The 23763-nt window shown below is 36.9% G+C and overlaps 1 protein-coding gene across 4 annotated transcripts in view; it reads right to left on the reverse strand.

Annotated features, from left to right (window-relative positions):
• The window catches only part of LOC105482223 (sodium/potassium transporting ATPase interacting 3), a 656509-nt gene that overhangs the window by 393662 nt on the left and 239084 nt on the right, over window positions 1-23763 (reverse strand). For all 4 annotated transcript variants that reach the window (XM_071068182.1, XM_071068179.1, XM_071068178.1 and 1 more), the window contains exon 2: window positions 12108-12245. In XM_071068182.1, the coding sequence (XP_070924283.1) occupies window positions 12108-12245 (138 nt within the window). The remainder of the gene's footprint in view (window positions 1-12107; window positions 12246-23763) is intronic.

Genomic DNA, 23763 nt, shown 5'->3' on the forward strand with positions numbered 1-23763 from the left:
ATTATAAAATTTAGATTTTATAATATAACTATGTTACTAACAGAAACTTTATCAGAAGCTTTTAACTATTTATGAAATTCAATTTATATTTTGTATTCTGTCATTTATGAATTTTAAAAATAATCTCATGTAGTAGTGTAGTCCTATAATTGGTTACATTTAATGTTCCATCATGCATTTGTTTTTCTGAAAGGAGCTTTGCTTTCATTTTTAAGAATAATACAATTACAATAATGAGTTAAAGCTCCAAATCACTGGAAATTTAGTTGGAAAACATGTTAAAAAGTTAAGATTAAAAAATGATAAAGGGGATATCACCACCGACCCCACAGAAATACAAACTACCATCAGAGAATACTATAAACACTTCTATGCAAATAAACTAGAAAACCTAGAAGAAATGGATAATTTCCTGGACACTTACACTCTCCCAAGACTAAACCAGGAAGAAGTTGAATCCCTGAATAGACCAATAGCAGGCTCTGAAATTGAGGCAATAATTAATAGCCTACCAACCAAAAAAAGTCCAGGACCAGATGGATTCACAGCTGAATTCTACCAGAGGTACAAGGAGGAGTTGGTACCATTCCTTCTGAAACTATTCCAATCAATAGGAAAAGAGGGAATCCTCCCTAACTCATTTTACGAGACCAACATTATCCTAATACCAAAGCCTGACAGAGATACAACAAAAAAAAAGAGAATTTTACACCAATATCCCTGATGAACATCGATGCAAAAATCCTCAATAAAATACTGGCAAACCGAAAACAGCAGCACAACAAACAGCTTATCCACCATGATCAAGTGGGCTTCATCCCTGGGATGCAAGGCTGGTTCAACATAGGCAAATCAATAAATGTAATCCAGCATATAAACAGAACCAAAGACAAAAACCACATGATTATCTCAATAGATGCAGAAAAGGCTTTTGACAAAATTCAACAGCCCTTCATGCTAAAAACGCTCAATAAATTCGGTATTGATGGAACGTACCTCAAAATAATAAGAGCTATTTATGACAAACCCACAGCCAATATCATATTAAATGGGCAAAAACTGGGAGCAATCCCTTTGAAAACTGGCACAAGACAGGGATGCCCTCTCTCACCACTCCTATTCAACATAGTGTTGGAAGTTCTGGCTAGGGCAATCAGGCAAGAGAAAGAAATCAAGGGTATTCAGTTAGGAAAAGAAGAAGTCAAATTGTCCCTGTTTGCAGATGACATGATTGTATATTTAGAAAACCCCATTGTCTCAGCCCAAAATCTCCTTAAGCTGATAAGCAACTTCAGCAAAGTCTCAGGATACAAAATTAATGTGCAAAAATCACAAGCATTCTTATACACCAGTAACAGAGACCCAAATCATGAATGAACTCCCATTCACAATAGCTTCAAAGAGAATAAAATACCTAGGCATACAACTTACAAGGGATGTGAAGGACCTCTTTAAGGAGAACTAAAAACCACTGCTCAGTGAAATAAGAGGACACAAACAAATGGAAGAACATACCATGCTCATGGACAGGAAGAATCAATATTGTGAAAATGGCCATACTGTCCAAGGTAATTTATAGATTCAGTGCCATCCCCATTAAGCTACCAATGACTTTCTTCACAGAATTGGAAAAAACTGCTTTAAAGTTCATATAGAACCAAAAAAGAGCCCGCATCTCTAAGACAATCCTAAGTCAAAAGAACAAAGCTGGAGGCATCACGCTACCTGACTTCAAACTATACTTTAAGGCTACAGTAAACAAAACAGCATGGTACTGGTACCAAAACAGAGATATAGACCAATGGAACAGAACAGAGTGCTCAGAAATAATACCACACATCTACAGCCATCTGATCTTTGACAAACCTGACAAAAACAAGAAATGGGGAAAGGATTCCCTATTTAATAAATGGTGCTGGGAAAATTGGCTAGCCATAAGTAGAAAGCTGAAACTGGATTCTTTCCTTACTCCTTATACGAAAATTAATTCAAGATGGATTAGAGACTTAAATGTTAGACCTAAAACCATAAAAACCCTAGAAGAAAACCTAGGTAATACCATTCAGGATATAGGCATGGGCAAGGACTTCATGTCTAAAACACCAAAAGCAACAGCAACAAAAGCCAAAATTGACAAATGGGATCTAATTAAACTAAAGAGCTTCTGCACAGCAAAAGAAACTACCATCAGAGTGAACAGGCAACCTACAGAATGGAAGAAAATTTTTGCAATCTACTCATCTGACAAAGGGCTAATATCCAGAACCTATAAAGAACTCAATCAAATTTACAAGAAAAAAACAAACAACCCTACCAAAAAGTGGGCAAAGGATATGAACAGACACTTCTCAAAAGAAGACATTCATACAGCCAACAGACACATGAAAAAATGCTCATCATCACTGGCCATCAGAGAAATGAAAATCAAAACCACAATGAGATACCATCTCACACCAGTTAGAATGGCAATCATTAAAAAATCAGGAAACAACAGGTGCTGGAGAGGATGTGGAGAAATAGGAACAGTTTTACACTGTTGGTGGGACTGTAAACTAGTTCAACCATTGTGGAAGACAGTGTGGCGATTCCTCAAGGATCTAGAATTAGAAATACCATTTGACCCAGCCATCCCATTACTGGGGATATACCCAAAGGATTATAAGTCATGCTGCTCTAAAGACACATGCACACCTATGTTTATTGCGGCACTATTCACAATAGCAAAGACTTGGAATCAACCCAAATGTCCATCAGTGACAGACTGGATTAAGAAAATGTGGCATATATACATCATGGAATACATTGCAGCCATAAAGAAGGATGAGTTCGTGTCCTTTGTTGGGACATGGATGTAACTGGAAACCATCATTCTCAGAAAACTATCACAGGAACAGAAAACCAAATACCGCATGTTCTCCCTCATAGGTGGGAATTAAACAATGAGATCACTGGGACACAGGAAGGGGAACATCACACACTGGGTCCTATTGTGGGGAGGCGGGAGAGGGGAGGGATAGCGGTAGGAGATATATCCAATGTAAATGATGAGTTAATGGGTGCAGCACACCAACATGGCACATGTATACATATGTAACAAACCTGCAAGTTGTGCACATGTACCCTAGAACTTAAAGTATAATAATAATAAAAAAAAAGAAAAGAAAGAAAGCACTTAATTTCAGCTGACTCCACTTAGCTGGAAAACAGCTTGATGACTTGTAGGTCTCGGCTGCCTAGTTTTAGGTTAATGGCTGCACACTCTCAGAAAGTCAAGCTCCTGCAGCTGGTTGAGTGGTAAGTTGAAGTGAGAATTAGGCAAATGAAAAAAAAAAAGTTAAGATAAGTAAAAATATAGTGAGATTTTTGGTACACGCAGATATTGCTGATGCTGTAATACATTCTGTTCATAAGGTCTTCTAGTACAAGTGGACTTGGTAAAGTTTGAACTTTCAATAAGTTTTGAAGCTCTTGCTAGCAAGATGGCATCTAGTGTCTGATATCTTTCATTCTACATAAATCTAATTATAAGTATATCAAAATGGGAGAGCAATGCTAACCTCTAAGTCATGAGAAAAAAAGCCATTGAAAAAGGTTAGGAAAAGAACATAAAATAAAGCAATATTAAAGTAAGGCAATAAACTAAATTAATTACAAAATCATATGATATGACTTAATGATTAGGACTAACTCCTAAACGCACTGGTATTTTTTAGTGAATCAATTCATAGTTATGACAAATGCATAATAAAACACATCTATTTAAAGATCATAGCATAAACGTGGTGATTGGAGTGTATTCAGTATCTCTCACAAGTTGTAATCTTGATGCTACTTCTGAACTTGCAGAGGCAAAATTACCAGGCTATGTAAACCTCAACTGTCAGTTCCTATGTTTTGGACAATAAAAGGTTTATTATCCTGGTGCTTTCTGTGTTCCTGCTACTATGGTAAGTGCTTTACATAGATCATGTCATTCAATCATCACACTAAAACTGAGGTAGAGGGATAATCATTTAATCACCTATTTAGTGTCAGAGTTAGGATTTGACACCTGATTATCCGAGATGCTTAGGCATACAGGGTAGGTTTTGTTTTAAAAGATTTTAGTAAAAGGATGATAGATTCATGGCAAGATAATCAGTCACCAAATTAAGCAATTTGTCAAATGAACAATTCACCAAATTACCATTTTATCTCAAATTTTTATTCATATATGTTCTATAATTGGCAATTTATTTTAGAATGACAGTATTTTTAGTATTTTACAGTTAGTATGACATGCATAATATGGAATTTTTGTGTTGTTTGTTTTAACAATATTGTGTAATATCTTCTAATACATTTACAAGTTTCTTCTAATAAATTTGTGTTTCTTTGCTGAGAACAAAGAAGATATATATTTTCAATTTTTGAATTGTTATAAGGTATAAATTATACCTTACTGTGCACTTGAGACACAAATCTGATCATGGGTATAAAAAGAGATAGCTAGAGTTATAAATATGGCCATAGAATTTTAGTTAGGCAAGAAGTATTGGGATAACCAATGGCCAAAGAGACTGCCTATCTTCCCTATCTTCTTTTTGAAGTGGGTTATTTTATTTATAATTCAACTGAAGTAATAACTTAAAAAATAAGACTCTCTATTTTAAAACAAATACAATTGGGTTATTATAAAGCAGGCTTACATCATGTATTTAGGTATACTAAATATACTTGTAGTAAAGAAAGCTTTTCAACATAAGAAAAAATCTCTCTGCATAATCTCTCCATCTCTCTTCTACTTTGCTTATGTTTAGTGTATATATTTTAAATCCAAATCCACATAGACAAGACCTATAATAATGAAAAAGGAATGTTTATGCATTCTATGTGGCTTCCTAAATGTATCCTAGTTTTGCAAGGATATTTCAGCACTTTTTAATGGAAATAAACTTTGGACATCTTCCAGCGTATTTCTTCCCCATCAAGCAATTAGTTTATAATATGAATTATTTTTACTTTCTGAGTTTGCTTATTTTCTAATTACAAGAGAGGTCATTCATTCATTTTTTCCTATACAAATCAGTTTGCTATATTACATACAATGTGCCAGACTTATAATAAAAATGTAGAGTAAGTTTCTTGCTCAGTCATTGTAACATTTTTTAGTAAAGGGGGAAAAAAGACATAGGAACATCTCAAACATTTGTCAAACATCTACCCTGTGTTAGGCTATAGTAAGCAAGTCACATACATTATATAATCATTTAAAATGATTTGTGGGTCAGGTTTTTCAAATGAGGTAACTATGACAAAAAGAAAGCAAATAAATGTCCCAAGGCCTCACAGCCAATAATTGGTGAAGAGGAATTTAGATTTGACGTTAACAATCGAATCAAAACCTAACACTCAACTTCATGTTGAGCAGTGACTCTGGAATGGGATTTATGCTGACATAGCAGAAGAATTTTGCTATATAACAATTCAGATTAAAATGAGGTGTCCTTTGCACATAAGCATTTGCATAAAAGTCCAGATAACTAAATTGTGGACTTTTCAAATTTACTTGACCCTTTAAAAATTTTTAAAGGCAATTTTGAGCTAATTTTAATTTCAAGGTTAATCATTTCAAAAAATGTTAAACAAATTTGCTAATTCATCTGCAAGTGAGTTAAAACCTGCTTGATTAAATTATCACCCATGAAATAACAAAGATTTAAGTAATTCTAGGACAAAAGTCTTATCTTGAAATTTACAAGTAAAATAAAATATATTTGACTGAGGAGTAAACAGATAGGAAATAATTGATTTTACAACAATGTCTTGTGATGGGTAAATATGATTTCACTGCTTGATACTGTCTATAGCCAAAGAAGCACATAAGGTCCATTCAAAACCCAAGACTGAACATGGTATTCCTCTAAACCAGAGGTACCCAATCTCCAGGCCACAGACCAGTACTGCCTGAGCTCTGCCTCCTGTCAGATCAGTGTGGCATTAGATTCTCATATGAACACAAGCCCTATTGTGAACTACCCACATGAGGGATCTAAGCTGCAGCTACTTATGAGAATCTAACTAATATCTGAGATCTGAGATGGAACATTTTCATCCCAAAACCATCCCGCCCAACCTCTGGAAAACTTGTCTTCCATGAAATGAGTCCCTGGTGTCAAAAAGGTTGGGAATGGTTGCCCTAATGTACATATTCCACCTTGCACCTTAGCCAAAATAAACTTTCACGAGCAAAGGAATACTATGTGGCAAAGTTGTTTTTGTATTCTAAAAATAAATACAGAAGTAGTAAATTGTACCTTAATAGTGTGATGCTATCTGGAAGGGAATTACTGCTCTTTGATTCTGCGATTTGGGGAGGTTTGTCTAATAGACTTTGCCGGGAGGCCTCCTCAGTTGTAGTGGCAGGAGCTCGCAACATTACATTTCTTAGAAAAAAATAAATCTTGAGGAGTAAGTCAGCTATTGGTAGGTGCACATATTATTTTATCATATAATTCCCTCAGCCAAGTTCAGGCTGAGACAAGCAAAGCAGTGCATTGTTGACATGCTCTGAGATTAAAAAAGAAAAAAATCCCTGTCCCTTCCATCTTGTAAAATCCTTTCATCCAATAACCTTTGATTCATTTATTGTTTGCTCAATCAAGTATTAAGCATATCTAATGGTCTGTACATAGAGGAATAGGCCTAGAACAAAGGAATAGGCCTAGAATGCAGCAATAGATGGACACAGTTTTGCCTTCCAGGAGTCATTGTTGAATGGGGCAAGACAGGGAGAGAAGCAATGATGACAGCCGGGCAGGGTGCTGGAGTAGAAAGTTTACCAAGATTTACAGCAGCAGAAGGGAAGAGGCACTTTTCCTCGCATTCAGTGGTCAGGCAAGGCCTGTCAAAGGTGACTATTTAATTGAGGATTATTACGAGTTTTCCAAGAGGATAGAGAGATTAAGGCATTCCAGGCAGAAGGAGCAGTATGGGCAAACTGAAGAGGCAAGAGCAGCATGTGGTCTTTGGAAAATACAAATCATTCAGCATGGCTGGCATGAGGCAGGCAAATGGGTAATGCAGGAGGTGCTGGAGAAGTAGATAAAGAAACAATTTTCATAAGCTTTGATTTAGACTCCAAGAGTTTGGAAAAACTAGTCATTGGAGAGCTTGAGACTCATGGTCCTTTACCCAAAGCAGTTTCATAAAGGTGATCAATTACTTAAACTCAACTGTGATGAACCCTGTCTCTTGTCCAAAATGGCAGTAAATTATCTGTGTTTTTGTAAAACTAGAGCTCTATTTAATTGTCGCAGTGAGCATACATATTTTATTAATCTCTGCGTGAGCACTTAGCACATACCTGGTGCTCCAAAGTGTTTCTTATTTTGAAATGGGTTAACTTAGTTGACCTATCTGTGTGGTGGTTTGGCCAATAAAGGAAGCCAATACTAAAAACAGAAGAAGCAATTTTGAGGGAAAATCTCTTGCAATGAAAAAGCTCTTTCCCCTCACTGTGAAAGTGAGTATGGATTTCTGCTCCAGGACTCTTCTCGCTGCCATTGAAAAGCTGCTGCCTCCAATGGTACATATGTTACCTTCGTTTTCAGTTTTTTTGATATCAGAATTAATTCCAGGCCACTTGTTGTGGCTTCAAACCAAAGCATTTGTGACAACAACTCAATAATGAATTAAAAAAAAAAAAAATACAGCCAGGCGCGGTGGCTCAAGCCTGTAATCCCAGCACTTTGGGAGGCCGAGGTGGGTGGATCACGAGGTCAGGAGATCGAGACCATCCTGGCTAACATGGTGAAACCCTATCTCTACTAAAAATACAAAAAACTAGCCGGGCGTGGTGGCGGGCGCCTGTAGTCCCAGCTACTCGCAGGCTGAAGCGGGAGAATGGTGTGAACCCGGGAGGCGGAGCTTGCAGTGAGCGGAGATCGCGCCACTGCACTCCAGCCTGGGTGACAGAGTGAGACTCCTTCTCAAAAAAAAAAAAAAAAAAAAAAAAAACCTTCCCAAAAAACAACATGCTCTTTTTATAAAAGGCCTTTTTTTTTTTTTTTTTTTTTTTTGTGAATAGATTTCCCATACTCACAGATTAATGATTCTTTAGGTACTTTTATCAAATAGATAATTTATACCCATATTAGAATAAGAGGTAATCTTTCATAAAGGTAATGATATCTGACTGGGAGGTAGGCCAAGACTATTTCCTATATCACAACTTATACTGACAATGGTAACATTATCATCTGGAATCTGCCGGTGAAAGCAAAGCACAGATCATGCTACAAGAGCTTCTTGAACCTAACAATCACAGGCCAGCACACATCCAATTCTGCCTTCCACTACCTCCTATGATCCTTGGGCTAGTCACTCAAATTTTCTGACCTCTTTTCTCCTCTGGGAAATCAGAGAAGTTAATACATGCCCTGTAGGATATTTGTGAGAATGAAACCTAATGACATGCGTGGTGTGGAGGGCTTTCACACCAATTTATTGCTTTCTTTCTCTCCCCTTCCTGAGAGAGGACCCTGAATAAAATAGCAAATAAAATGAGAGAGACTTGGTTGGCATAACCCATAAAAAAAGACCATCAAGATGAGCAAAAACATGGATCGTTGGTCTTGTCGATGCTTTTCTTTGAAGGTTCTGAAAGACCTAAAACTGCCTTCCTCTACACACAGGAGGGAGGAGGGAGAGAGGGAAGCAAAGGAAAAAGTACCAACAGAGAAGTGACAGCAGTTTCATTATGGGTGCACTCTGTGAACTAGTAGGGCAAAAGGAAAAGTAATCAATAAATATGTACTGAGCACTAATTACGTTCTATGCTCTCAAAGAACATTTTGCCTAGAAGACATAAACATGAACAAATTATAAAATATACTCAAGACACACTAGAGGTGAAGGAGCAGAGAGCGATTCAACATTAACGTGTATGGAAGAAGGTATCCATGAGAGACTGAGGAAATATTGCTAGACCAGGACACAAACACCAGGCAAGGCTACCAGAGCACGGGGCTGGTGAGGCAGGTGCAGCAGGAGGCCCATGACACTGAGGTGTGCAGACTCTCAGCCCTCCTGGGTCTCCACACCTGGCTCAGGCCCTCCCCCAGGCCTTGCCCCACTGCTGGTCTCATTCCTCTCCACTGCCATTTACTCACTTCTAGAGAGTCCCAGAACCTGCAACTCCTCACTCTTTACATGGTTAGTGCCTGCAGAGCAGGGCCTCTGACATTTGAATTCTTTCCTATTTTTCCAAACTTAGCACAGTATAGGTCCTCAATAGATGCTTAATGAATAAATCAGAACTGCTGTGATAGTCCCCCTTCTATGGGCCCTGTGGTGCCTCCGACCCAGACCCCCCCCTTCACTCCATTCTTCCCTTGTGGACTCACTCTCATACTTGCACTGCAGACCTCAGTTCTCAGCTCCCTGCAGGGTGCCTAACTCCACTGCCCTGCTGCAGGCAGATACCCCATTAGACATCTCATGGCATAGTGTGCTCCTTCATATGTGTTGCAATTTAACATTTATGTGGACAATTGTTTGATAAAGGCACACCTCTCTTCACTGAACGATAAAGTAAGCACCCAGGAGGACAGAGAATATGTCAGTCTGTTTTTGCTCACCAGTATAGCCCACACTTAACACAGTGCCAAACATAGGGTAGAAGCTCAATAAATATCTTTTGAATTAATAAGTGAATGAAAAAATGGAGAAAGAAAGTTAGAAAGCAAAGAAGTGAGTAAAGGAAGAGGATGGGGAGAGGAAGGGAAGAAGGAAGGAAGGAAGGAAGGAAGGAAGGAAGGAAGGAAGGAAGGAAGGAAGGAAGGAAGGAAGGAAGGAAGGAAGGAAGGAGGGAGGGAGAGAAGGAGGGAGGGAGGAAAGAAGGGAGGAAAGGAGTGAGTGAGGATGGGTGGGAGGGAGGAAGGAAAAAAGGAAAGAGGGAAGGAAGGAAAGAAGGGAGGAAGGGAGGAAGGATAGAAGGAAAGGAGGGAGGATGGGTGGGAGAAAAGGGAGGGAGGGAAGAAGGAAGGAAAGAAGGAAGGGAGGGAGAGAGGGAGGGAGAGAGGGAGGGAGGGAGGGAGGTGGGGGGACAAAGGAAGAAAAAAAGGAAGAATAGTTAGACATGAGTTTGGTCAAGTACATCAGGCAAGAATATTCTTAGATCTTACCCAGTTAAGGACCCAGTGGCGGTTTTAGGCCAGTAATTTAAGAAAAGCACAAAGAGCAAATTGGAAGGAAGAAAGGTGAAAAATAAGAGGCAAAGTCCACCCGTAGAAGAGAGAAGACATAAGCCTCAACCAAGGCAGCAGTTATGTGAATCGTGCATAGGGTTAACATTTAGAGGGTAAAATCAACAGGACTAGATGTCACTGGTGTTTACCTACAGCTTCATTCTCTGGAAGTCAACTATGGTTTCAAAGCCACAAGGTATTTTGTTTCTCAGCAGAACACCAACATCATAAAACAAAAATCTGTAATGAGTAAAATTGCTCTATATTCGTAGTAACAAATTAGAACACATTTAGAATTCAATAATAGCTTGATTATGCATGATATGAAAGCATCTTAGGCCGCCAGTCCAACTCCATGAAACCCCCTTCTAGGAGATCATGCAGTTACTTAGCAGAGGCTATCTTTATTTACTTATTTATTTTATTTTATTTTTTTGAGACAGGGTTTCTCTTTGTCGCCCAGACTGGAGCGGAGTGGCATGATCATGTCTCACTGCAGTCTTGATCTCCTGGGTTCAAGTGATCCTCCTGCCTCAGCCCCCTGAGTAGCTGGGACCACAGGCGCCCCAATGTCTGGCTACTTTTTGTAGTTTTCGTAAACACAAGATTTCTATTAAAAAAACCCCAGCTGCTCTTGAACTCGTGAGCTCAAGCAATCCTCCTGCCTCAGCTTCCCAAAGTGCTGGGACTACAGGTGTGAGTCACCATACCTGGCTGAGGCTATCTCTAAGAGAAGGAAAGTAAAGCAGAAATTGCTTAGCCCCTGCAGCAAATTGAGAGCCATCAAATGCTCCCAAGGCCATTTGAATGCAGTCTATTCAGTTACCTACACCTCTGTGAAGTGGTAAAAGAAATAAAAAAGACAAGTTTAAAAATCAAAATAGAGGATGGATGCATTTAACAGAGAAAAATAATAACTTTATTATTTTCCACAGGTAGAATTAGATTATGTCAAAATGGAAAGATGGCATGTTTTTAAGTCTATGATTTTCTTCTAGTGAGGCAATGTCAGTGTATCCCAGGAAAATACCCAGTAATTCTACTGAACACTGTATCTTTACACAGGCTTAATGTACATTTTATAGTATGTTACTCCAATTTAAAACAATTATATATGCTTATTATTTCTCACAACCTTCTCACATGTGTAGCCTACATTAATACCCTCTTTTTATGTTATAGAAAAGACAAGTAATTACTGTGAATAGCTTTCATTAGACTTTGGGTCACGGCCTACAGCTCATTAAACTGTCCTATAATGGAGTGTGTGCTGACCATGTTTTGGATATCTGTTTCAAATTTATCTTGACAAATGGAGAAATATTCAATATCAACCAGTATTCAATACATTAGGGTTGTGTACGAAATATCCATCCATACATGCACTTGTAATGTCCTAAATCAATTAAAATTAAAATATATTATTGTTTTCAGTGATTAAACAATTATGCTAGACAGATTTGCTTTTTGGAGTTAGTGATAAATGTCAGTGAAATTGACATTTCAGTCAATTGATAAATTAATACCCTAATAGTTAATGTACATTGCAACTAACTATTCTATAACCAAGACAATAAGCAGACCTCCTACTGTATCCAAAGCCTATTTTGAATTTCTATGTAAAAATTGAATTCAGTTACATTGTGAGGGACACCATGTCATCATACACTTTTGAGCATGTGGCTTTGATCTTACTGTACAACATTCATTACATTGTATTTTCCACAGATAATCACTTCTGAACAAAATTTAATATTTGAGGACTAGAAAAGCAATGCCAAATTATATCAGAAGGGGCCACTTAGAAATATTTTATTTCTATTCTTATAGAAATGTTGCATTGTTTATATGAGGAGAAATGATAAAAATAAGACTTACCACCATTATGTATCGAGGTCTGTACTGAATGGTTCCAAACAAACCCAATATGACAACTATTATGTGCAGAAAATTTCCAAGAATAGGAGCCCACTGGAAACCAAGGAAGTCAAAGATCTGCCTCTCTAATGCTGAGATCTACAACAACAACAAGAACAAAAATAAAGTTCATTAGTGTCTAATCCAAGCATCATCACGTTATTTTAATCTTTATCTCATGGCTGGAGGAATCTGCATATTCAACTTCAATTGCACTTTTTGTCACCATTATTATTAGAATTTTCATTCTTATTTCATGTGCTGTTTTCTGCACCTTCTCTCAGAAACTATACTAAGATAGTTTTGAGCATTATAACTTCAAGTATAAATAGATTTTAAATCTATCTGGAGAGTTAGAGATACACTTCTTAAATCATTTTCTACAGTAGAAATTCCAGACAGATTTTTTAATGTTTTAAGTTCATCATTTTTATTTTTATATTAAAAGTTATGTTTAATTATTAGGGGTACATGATATATATATATTTATGGGGTACATGTGATGTCTTAATATAGACATACATATGTAATAATCACAGCAGGATAATTACAGTATCCATCACCTCAAACATTCCTCTTTTCTTTTTGTTAGGAACATTCCAATTCCACTATTTTAATTGTTTAAAAATGTGTGATAAATTATTGTTGACTATAATCACCCCATTGTACTATCAAATACTGGATATTATTCATTCTATCTACCTCTATTTTTGCATTTATTAACCATCCTCATTTTATCTTCTTCTCCCCTTCCCAGCCTCTGGTAACCATCATTCTATTCTCTATCTCCATGAGCTCAATTGTTTCAAATTTTTGCTCCCACAAATGAGTGACAGCATGTGAAGTTTGTCTTTCTGTGATTGGCTTATTTCATATCATTATTTTTAGTAAAACAATTGGCTTAGTATAACATCATTGGATCAAAAAGAACTCCGGGCTTGCGACACTAGAACTAGTGTAATTTTGGAAAACAAACAAAAAACGAAAACTCCTGCCTATCCCCGCTTTCCTGTGTGAAATATACATTAGCCAAATCTGTTCTCTTTCTTTTCCTTTCCTTAGATTGCCAATGCTGATAATGACTAACTACCTGTTCAAAACGAAGCTTCCTCATTTACTTACTCTGGGCTCAAGACTCTGATCTAAAACTAGAGTTAAACCCTTTGAATTGCATTTTATTGAGATCATATACTGACAAGAAAATTCATCTTGGATTAGATAGCATCCTTTTAGAATACCAAACAGAAATTATGAGGTCATTACAATTTTAGACATGCCACAGTTTATTATAATTGTATTACATACATCTTGACATTTTAAAACAATTATAAAATGTGTCAATATATACACAACCATTTATGATGAAACAGATGCATTTCATATGGTCCAGTGAATACCAAAAATGCCATTATCGTGTTCTAACAGTATTTCTTGTATTCTACATTGAAAAATTTTACAATATCACCTGCTGTATTTGGTCACGAATCATTACACATTTCAGGCATTTTTCTAGTTTTGTATTGATAAAATAGTAATTCTAATAAAATGATCCAGTGATTAGCCATACTGATGGCACTGGAAACTGTAGCTTTGAAAAGAAATTGGCACCCTAGGTATTTTTCTAGTTATGTGACAGGTGTATGCTTGAATAGCTTTAATTTTCTTGGACATAAAGAAATGTCCTCGGCCGGGCGCGGTGGCTCAAGCCTGTAATCCCAGCACTTTGGGAGGCCGAGGCGGGTGGATCACGAGGTCAGGAGATCGAGACCATCCTGGCTAACATGGTGAAACCCCGTCTCTACTAAAAAATACAAAAAACTAGCCGGGCGAGGTGGCGGGCGCCTGTAGTCCCAGCTATTCGGAGGCTGAGGCAGGAGAATGGCGTGAACCTGGGAGGCGGAGCTTGCAGTGAGCCGAGATCGCGCCACTGCACTCCAGCCTGGGTGACACAGCGCGAGACTCCGTCTCAAAAAAAAAAAAAAAAAAAAAAAAAAGAAATGTCCTCTATCCAGTAAGCTGAATTTACCCACCCTGGTCAAGATTTGCCTTCAGCAAGCTGTGGAGGAAAAGAGAAGAGAGCGAACGCCTAAAGAAAACCACACCAGATCCACATTCATTTCACGGGTATTTCCTGATCATGGCGTGATATGATTCAGGATGCATTCAGGATTCATCTCCTGAATCCATAAATGTTCAGAAATGGTTACAATGCAAAATATCAGAGTAAGGAAAGAAGCAGCAGCACAGTGTTTTTTACTTCCTGCTTGTCTCTGCTTGTGACTCTAATTAGTCCCTAGGAACCTTTCTCTAAAAATTAGTTCCTGGGAATCTTTCTATGCAGCATTTTATTTATTGGCCCATCAGTGATACAAATATGTATTTTTTAAATGTCCAAACATAATTAAATACTAAAAAAAAGAAAGAAAGAAAGAAAAAAAATGAAACCCTGAAGAGCAGCTGCAGGCCATTCATTCTGAAAAACAACGCTATTTCAAAGCAGTTGTGCATGACAAAAACCTTTAAGGTGAACTTTCAAAGAGAAAAACTCATTTTCTTTTCTGTCAGTAGATGCATGGATACCATTCTCTTTTATGATATTAAAGAAAACACAGGTAATGAAAGAGAAGCCAAATTAATGCCACTTATGATAAAATATGCATTTTATATTCAAGGCACGCTCTCTATTTATTAATATTTATTCCCTGAGAACTTAAAAAAATGAATTGAGGTGGGAAGAAATAAGAGTACAAATAAAAAGACATGAAAAACAGAGAAGGGAGCATATCGAGAATATGGAGAAGGGCAGCTGTAACAACTATACAAACTGTGAAAACTAGATTTGATTATTACAAATTTGAAAAGTTAACTAACAACAACAAAGACTTCAAAAATAAACAAAATACCATTGTATTTTTTACCTAATTATTCTATTTAACTCGCATTTTGGTTATTTAGCCATTTGGTTTACTGGCTAGTATTTTCTCTCTAAATGTCATAATCTCTAGAGACACAACTTTTTGCCCTTGACTGTGATGTTTATAATAATGACCCAGAGACCCCAAATAAGATGAAATTATATCCAAGTTGCTTTGTTAAGTTGGAAAATGGATGACTGTTCTTTAGAAGTATCTCTGTTAAAATGACTCTAATTTGTGGTGTTGGGGAGATGCTGGCCTTGGTTGGGGGGTGGGAAGGAGGCATCTCTTCCCCATTCTATGGTCAGTGACCTCAAGTTGGGAACTTGATGTCTGTCATGATGGGAATATTTGCAAAATGAAAATCAGAAAATGCTAAAAATTAGAATTAGTTTATATGTATGTTTCGAGAACCAATGTTAAACTTTTACCTGCACACCACTGAATATGGCACCTAGAAAACAGTCGTTGTGATTCAGAACAGCTGTGGAAGGAAGTCACTAAATTGTAATCTAGCATAAATAGAAAGCAACCAGTCCAGATGAGGGCAGAAGGGTAGAGGACTGAAAGTGGATATATGTAGAGATGCCCAAGTGAAGAGAATGAATGAGACTTTTACAGAACTTGAGTTTAAATAAAAGTAGAGAAATAAAGAAAATATAAAGGCAGTAAGATGCTCCAGAGACTGTGAAATCAACAGACCTAAAGAAAAACGCATCATTTGCCCATGTTTTGATCAGATAATTAGATTTTTTAATAGAGATGTTTGAGTTCCTTATATAATTTGAATTATTAACGCGTTGTCAGATGGGTAGTTTGCAACTTTTTTCTCCCATTCCATGGGTTGTCCCCCCACTTTGTTGATTGTTTGCTATGCTGTACAGAAGCTTTTTAACTCGATGTGATCCCATTTGTCAATTTTTGGTTTGGTTGCCTGTGCTCGTGGGATATTATTAAAGAAATCTTTGCCCAGTCCAATGTTCTGGAGAGTTTCCCCAGTGTTTTCTTCTAGTAGTTTTATAGTTTGAGATATTAGACTTAGGCCTTAAATCTATTTTGATTTAATTTTTGAATATGTCAAGAGATAGGAGTCCAGTTTCATTCTTCTGCATATGGATATTCAGTTTTCCCAAACCCATTTATTGAAAAGATCGTCCTTTCCCTGATTTATGGTTTTAGCATCTTTGCCAAAAATGAGTTCACTTTAGATATATTAATTTACTTCTGGGTTCTGTATGCTGTTCCATTAATCTATGTGTCTGTTTTTATGCCAGTGCCATGCTGTTTCAGTTACTATAGCTCTGTAGTATAATTTGAAGTCAGGTAATGTGATTCCTACAATTTTGTTATTTTTGTTAAGGATAGCTTTGGATGTTCTGGGTCTTTTGTGATTACATATACATTTTAAGATTGTTTTTTCTATTTCTGATAGAGAGCACATCAAATCTGTGGATTGCCTTGGGTAGTGTGGACATTTTAACAGTATTGATTCTTTCAATCCATAAACATGGAATATCTTTCCTTTTTTTGGTGTCCTCTTAAAATTTCTTTCATAAATGTTTTATAGTTTTTATTGCAGAGATCTTTTACTTTTTTGGTTAATTCCTAGGGATTTAATTTTATTTGTAGCTATTATAAATGGGATTACTTTCTGGGTTTCTTTTTTAGATTGTTTGCTGTTGGCATACAGAAATGCTACTGATTTTTGCCATGTTGATTTTGTATCCTGCAACTTTACTAAATTTGCTCATCAGTTTTTATATTTTTGGTGGAGCCTATAGGTTTTCCCAAATATAAAATCATACATCTGCAAACAAGGCTAATTTGACTTCTTCCTTCCCAATTTGATTCCCTTTATTTCTTTCTCTTATCTGATTGCTCCAGTTAGTACTTCTGGTACTATGCTGAATAACAGTAATGAAAGTAGGCATCCTTGTTGAGTTCCAGGTTTTAGAGGAAACACTTTCAGTTTCTCCCCATTCAGTATGATAGCTGTGGGGCTGTTGTATATGGCTTTTATTTGTTGAGGTAATTCCTTCTATACCTAGTTTTTTTTAAAGGCTTTTTTTTTTTTTTTTTTTTATCATGAAGGGATGTTGAATTTTATCAAACACCTTTTCAGCATTAATTGAAATGATCACATGGTCCTTGAGTTACTTCCCAAAGAAGACATATAAATGGCCAACAGGTATATAAAAAGGTGGTCAACATTACCGCTCATCAGAGAAATGCAAACCAAAACTACAATAAGATATGATCTCACCCCAGTTAAAATGGATTATATCCAAAAGACAGGCAATAGCAAATGCTGTTTTAGAGGAAACACTTTCAATTTCTCCTGATTCAGTATGATAGCTGTGGGTCTGTTGTATATGGCTTTTATTTGTTGAGGTAATTCCTTCCATACCTAGATTTTTTAAAGGTTTGTTTTTTTTTTTTTAAATCATGAAGGGATGTTGAATTTTATCAAACACCTTTTCAGCATTAATTGAAATGATCATATGGTTTTTGAGTTACTTCTCAAAAGAAGACATAAATGGCCAACAGGTATATAAAAAGGTGGTCAACATTACTGCTCATCAGAGAAATGCAAACCAAAATTACAATAAGATATGATCTCACCCCAGTTAAAATGGATTATATCCAAAAGACAGGCAATAGCAAATGCTGGTAAGGGTGTAGAGAAAAGGGAAACCCTGTATACTGTTGGTGGAAATTTAAATCATTACAACCCACTATGGAGAACAGTTTGAATTTATTTCTAGGTTCTCTAGGCTATTCCATTAATCTATGTGTTATTTTTATGTCAGTGCCATGCTGTTTCAGTTACTATAGCTCTGTAGTATAATTTGAAGTCAGGTAATGTGATTCCTCCAATTTTGTTATTTTTGTTAAAATAAACTAAATAAAATAAACTCAAAAAACTAAAAATAGTGCTACCATATGATCCCACAATCTCACTTATAGGTTTACAACCAAAAGAAAGGAAATCAGTATATCAAAGTGATCTGTGTACTTCCATGTATATTGCAGCACTATTCACAATAGCCAAGATTTAGAAGCAATGTCTGTTGATTAACAGTTAAAAGGATACAGAAAATGTGGCACATATACACAATGGAGTACTATTCAACCATAAAAAGAATAAGATCCTGTCATTTGTATCCTGTCATTTGCCAGAGCATGGATGGAAATAGAGGTCATTATGTTAAGTGAAATAAGCCAGGCACAGAAAAACAAACTTCACATGTTCTCGCTTACTTGTGGATCTAAACATAAAAACAATTGAACTCATGAAGACAGACAGCGGAGTGATAGTTACCAGAGGCTGAGAAAGGTAGTGGGGGTTGGAGGAAGTGGAGAGATTAATGAGTACCAAAAAAAAAAAAAAAAAAAAAAAAAATAGAAAGTATGAACAAGGTCTAGTATTTGATAATACAACAGTGTGACTCTATAAATAATTTAATTGTACATTTTAAGATAGCCAAAAAAGTATAATTAGATTTTTTGTAACACCAAGAATGAATGCTTGAGATGATGGATACCCCATTTATCTTCATGTGATTATCACACATTTTAAGTCTTTATCATAAAATCATATGTGCCCCATAAGTATATACACCTACTATGTACCCACAAAATTAAAAATTAAAAGCTTAAGGAGAATGAACACATAAAATAAAACTTGAAAATCTTACTTAAAAAAAGAACAATGCAATTAAAAGAAAAGCAAAGGTAGGTAAGAATGTGTATACTATAAAGAATAGGATGAAAATAAATATCTTTTATTAAAAAGTTACAAAGTAAAGGCAATCAGGATCTTAATAAAAAGGAAGAAAAGAAGGCAGGAAAGAAAGAAGGAGGGGAGGAGGGAAGTCAGAAGGAAAAGAAACCAAATCAGATACATAAGGAAAGCATGGTTCAAAAATATCAAAAAATTAAAATGGGGCATGATTTTAACATAAATCTGAAGAAACCATCGAAATAGCCTTGTTGAGTGGCACAACACAGGAAACATTGAAGCTGCAATTGAGGAATGAAACCCTAGATCATGCTAGGTGCTGCATGAAAAATATTCCACAGTCATTATAACTGTTGTATTAGATTATACCTTTAAGAATCAAATTGTAAAAAACTTGAAAGTCTTCAGTATGGTTACTGAACAAAATATTAGTGTTATTTGACCGTATAAAGTATATCTAAGAGAGATTGGGATAGTCTGAATGCTATGTGTCTATATTTTGTATGTCATGGCAAGGAGGAAAAGGCGTGTTTTAAAATTCTTCCTGCAGGGCCAGGTGTTTTCTTATGAGGCTCCGAGGTGAAAATAACATTTCCTGCAAGTCTATGAATCATTAGCCATGCCCCACATTAACCATCTATACTCCCAGTAAGGCAAGAAATGTCCCTGCTTGCTTATTTCATGCTCAAGCAATGGATATAGAGACAAATAGGAGTGCCTTTAAAATACAATGTTTCTTATTGATACATTGATATGTTTTGACTTTGTGTCCATATGCAAATCTAATCTTGTAGCTCCCATATTCCCACGTTGTCGGAGGAACCCAGTGGGAGATGATTGAATCATGGGGACAGGTCTTTCCTGTGCTTTTCTCATGATAGTGAATAAGTCTCACGAGATCTGATGGTTTTAAAAAGGGGAGGTTCCCTACACAAACTCTCTTCTCTTGTCTGCCACCAAATGAAATGTGCCATTCACCTTCTGCCATGATTGTGAGGCCTCCCCAGCCATGTGGAACTAGAAATCCAATAAACCTTTTACCTTTGTAAATTGCCCAGTCTCAGGTATATCTTTATCAGCAGTGTGAAAACAGACTAATACAGTAAATTACTACCAGTAGAGTGAGGCGTTGCTGAAAATATACACCAAAATGTGGAAGTGACTTTAAAACTAGGCAAGAGGCAGAGGTTGGAACAGTTTGGGGTGCTCAAAAGAAGACAGAAAGATGTGGGAAAGTTTGGAACTTCCTAGAGACTTGTTGAATGGCTTTGACAAAAATACTGATAGTGATATGAACAACAAAGTCCAGGCTAAGGTGGTCTCAGAAGGAGATGTGGAACTTGTTGGGAGCTGGAACAAAGGTGACTCTTGTTATGTTTAAGCAAAGAGACTGGCAGCATTTTGTCCCTTTGAACTTGAGAAAGAAGATTTAGGCTATCTGGTGGAAGAAATTTCGAAGCAGCAAAGCATTCAAGAGGTGACTTGGGTGCTGTTAAAGCCATTCAGTTTTGAAAGGGAAATAGAGCATAGAAGTTTGGAAAATCTGCAGCCTGACAAGGTGAGAGAAAAGAAAATCCCATTTTCTGTGGTGAAATTCAAACTAGCTACATAAATTTGCATAAGTAACTAAGGGGCCAATGTTAATCCTCAAGACAATGGGGAAAATGTCTCTGGGGCATGTCAGAGGCCTTCATGGCAGCCCTCCAATCACAGGCCCAGAGTCCTAAGAGGAAAAAGTGGTTTCATGGGCTGGTCCAGGGTTCCTATGCTGTGTGCAGTCTAGGCATTTGGTGCCCTATGTCCCAGATGTTCCAGCTGTGGTGAAAGGAGCCAACATATAGCTTGAGACAAGACTTTACAGGGTGCGAAACCCAAGACTTGACAGCTTCCATGTTGAGCCTGTGGGTGCACAAAAGTCTAAGAATTTGGGTTTGGGAACCTCTGTCTGGATTTCAGAAGATTTATGGAAATGCCTGAATGCCCAATAGAAATTTGCTGCAGGGGCGGGGCCCTCATGGAGATCCTCTGCTAGGGCAGTGTGGAAGGGAAATGTGGAGTTGGAGCTCTCATGAAGAGTCCCCACTGGGTTGCTACCTAATGGAGTTGTGAGAAGATGGTCACCACCCTCCAGACCCCAGAATGGTAGATCCACCGACAGCTTTCACTGTGTGCCTGGAAAAGTTGCAGACACTCAATAGCAGTCCATGAAAGCAGCTGGGAGGGAGGATGTACCCTGTGAAGCCACAGAGGTAGAGCTGTCCAAGACTATGGCAACCAACCTCATGACTGCCCATCATGGTGAAACCCCTTGTCTACTAAAAATACAAAAATTAGCCAGGCATGGCGACTCATTCCTGTAGTCCCAGCTACTTGGGAGGCTGAGGCAGGAGAATCACTTAAACCTGGGAGGCAGAGGTTGCAGTGAGTCGAGATTGCAACACTGCACTCCAGTCTGGGCAGTAGAGTGAGACTGTCTGAAAAAAAAAATAAAGCCTGCTTCAATAACCCAAGACTTATTTGAAATGGCCTAGGAAATACCAATTTAGCTAATAAGAATGATATTTAGAGCTTTTAAATCGCACTTTAAGGAAAGAGTTGATTCTTCATGTTTATGAAATATTTATCACATGAATTCCTAGGCTAGAGATTACACACAAGAGAGTAGCAGTCACACAATATGCTTTAATTTATTTTGTGAAACTATGGTTTGATCAAATGCTTTCATATGATTCTGCCAATATGTGTGACCCTGTTTTAATCTTTTTCATTATGTCTACCTTTAGTAAACAGGGGAGAAAATCCAAGTGGAATGAGAGTAAAAGGCAGCTCACTTTGAGTGGCCTGAATGGTCATTAGTGCTTATGTAGGTAGGAGAGGTGGAACTGCACATGCTCAGAGAAAGAGTATTTTCCTTAATGTCAAGTGTGATTGTCTAGGATGTTCCTCGAACTAGCTCTTCTAAGTGAAAGAATTGTCTCCAGAACATTTGAAAAGGCTACTTGAATTCTGTTTATGTACATTTTAGGCCCTATATCTCAAGAAGTGAAATGGGGATTTCCTATCCTTAAAATAATAAAGATGTAAACTACTTTGCCAGGCAAACAATATGGGATCTCAGAAAACAGTTACATGTTATGCGGCAAGTCTATTTTATTTTAGGAGATAAGGAACTGTGGATCACACCTTAAGGAAAGTTTTCTATTAAAAGAGGAATGAATATTACATTGCAAAGAGACAGATTTATGGAAGCTGATGAACTGAAAAAGTGCATGTGAAGGACATCTATGTATCACACATTCACTTAGGAAAGTCTTTTGTTTTCCTTGTGCACTGATTCAGCATATCAACTGGCAGAGTGAAAACGATTTCTCAAATTTTTCAATATGTCAGAAAGAGGCCAATACATTAAAGAAATGTTCTAAAGCCTACAAAGTAGTAATACTATGGATACGACAATATTTGTCACTTTAATTTTTTATATTTATTAATCTAATCTGATACTATCCCTACTGGATATAGGAAGATATTCAGAATGATCAACTAATTAACCTCAGAGCTGGGACCTAGTCTCTTTATGCTCTGACAATACCACTCTGAAATCATGTAATCAAAATGCACACTGTTTAATGAGCTTAAATTCAGAAATTAGCTTTATAATAAAATGTAGGAAAAAATACAGGACACATGATGCTGTGTTTTGCAATTTAGTCCTCTTTCTTCTCCACCCCACCCATATCTAGGTGGGGCAATTTCTTGCTCAAGCGTTTATAAGAGGCAAGTTGCACTTTTCAGAAACTTATTAGCTGTGCTATCTTAGTCAACCTTCAATTTATCAAAAGTAGGTAAGAGTAATCTTCAATTTGATATACACATCAAAAACATATATGACATTCAATAAGTAGAAAGAGTAGTGTATTTATTTCCTGTTGCTATTTCAGTACTCTAACAAATTACCAAAACTTATATTACTTTATTGTGTTACTTTATAATCTTTTTACTTTATAATATTACATTACTTTATTATCTTTTGTAGTCCAGAATCTGAAACAGGTCTCAATGGGCTAAAATCAAGGAATCAGAAGGGCTGCATTCCTTCTGGAGTCCATAGGGGAGACTTCCTTTTTTTAAATTTTCCAGCTTCTAGAAGCTCCCCACATCCCTTGGCGGGCGTCCCTCTTCCACCATCTTCAAAGCCAGTCATAGTAGGCTGAGTCCTCATGCTACCATTATTCTGTTCCTTCTCACCTGTCTCCTTCTTCCACCTATAAAGATCTTTATAATTACATTGAGCCCTTCTGTATAATTTAGGAAAACTTAATTTCAATAACAGCTAAATGCTTAATTCCATCTGTGACGTGCATTCTCCTTTGCCATGTAAAGTAAAATATCAACACATTTCAGTGATTGGGACATGGACATCTTTGGGACCAATATTCTGCCTACCACGCCGTTTCTTCTTGCTCTGTCAATTCGGAGTTCCCTTGTTAATGGTACCCTGTCTGCTAGTGGGCATGTATACACGTATCAGCCCAGCCCTGACCAGTCTAAGAAGAATCTTGAGTCTCTCTTTTTCTTCTCCCAACCCCAGAAAACCACATCTGAGCTAATATTACTGTCTGTTCCACTTCTTCTAGGACCAACCCCATTACTGAGGTGATCAGGACTTCTCCCACACCATCCTGAATCCACTGGAAGCTTTCGTTCCAGAAAAATTCATTGAAGCAGCATTATAATTTGAAATTTGTAATATAGGTATAAGAATTTTGATGTAAAGAAATGTAACCTTAACTGTACAAAAGTACATATACAGCTATATCCACAAGGCATAATAGAAAGGAAAAGATAAAGATTTCCAGTATATATCCTAGATTATATATATATCCTATATACTACTAATACCCCATTTGAGATTAAAATATTATGAATAAGTTCCTTTTCTTGCCTAGATAAATAACTTTCA

Source organism: Macaca nemestrina, chromosome 8, assembly GCF_043159975.1.
Source record: "Macaca nemestrina isolate mMacNem1 chromosome 8, mMacNem.hap1, whole genome shotgun sequence".
NCBI classification, from domain to species: Eukaryota; Metazoa; Chordata; class Mammalia; order Primates; family Cercopithecidae; genus Macaca; species Macaca nemestrina.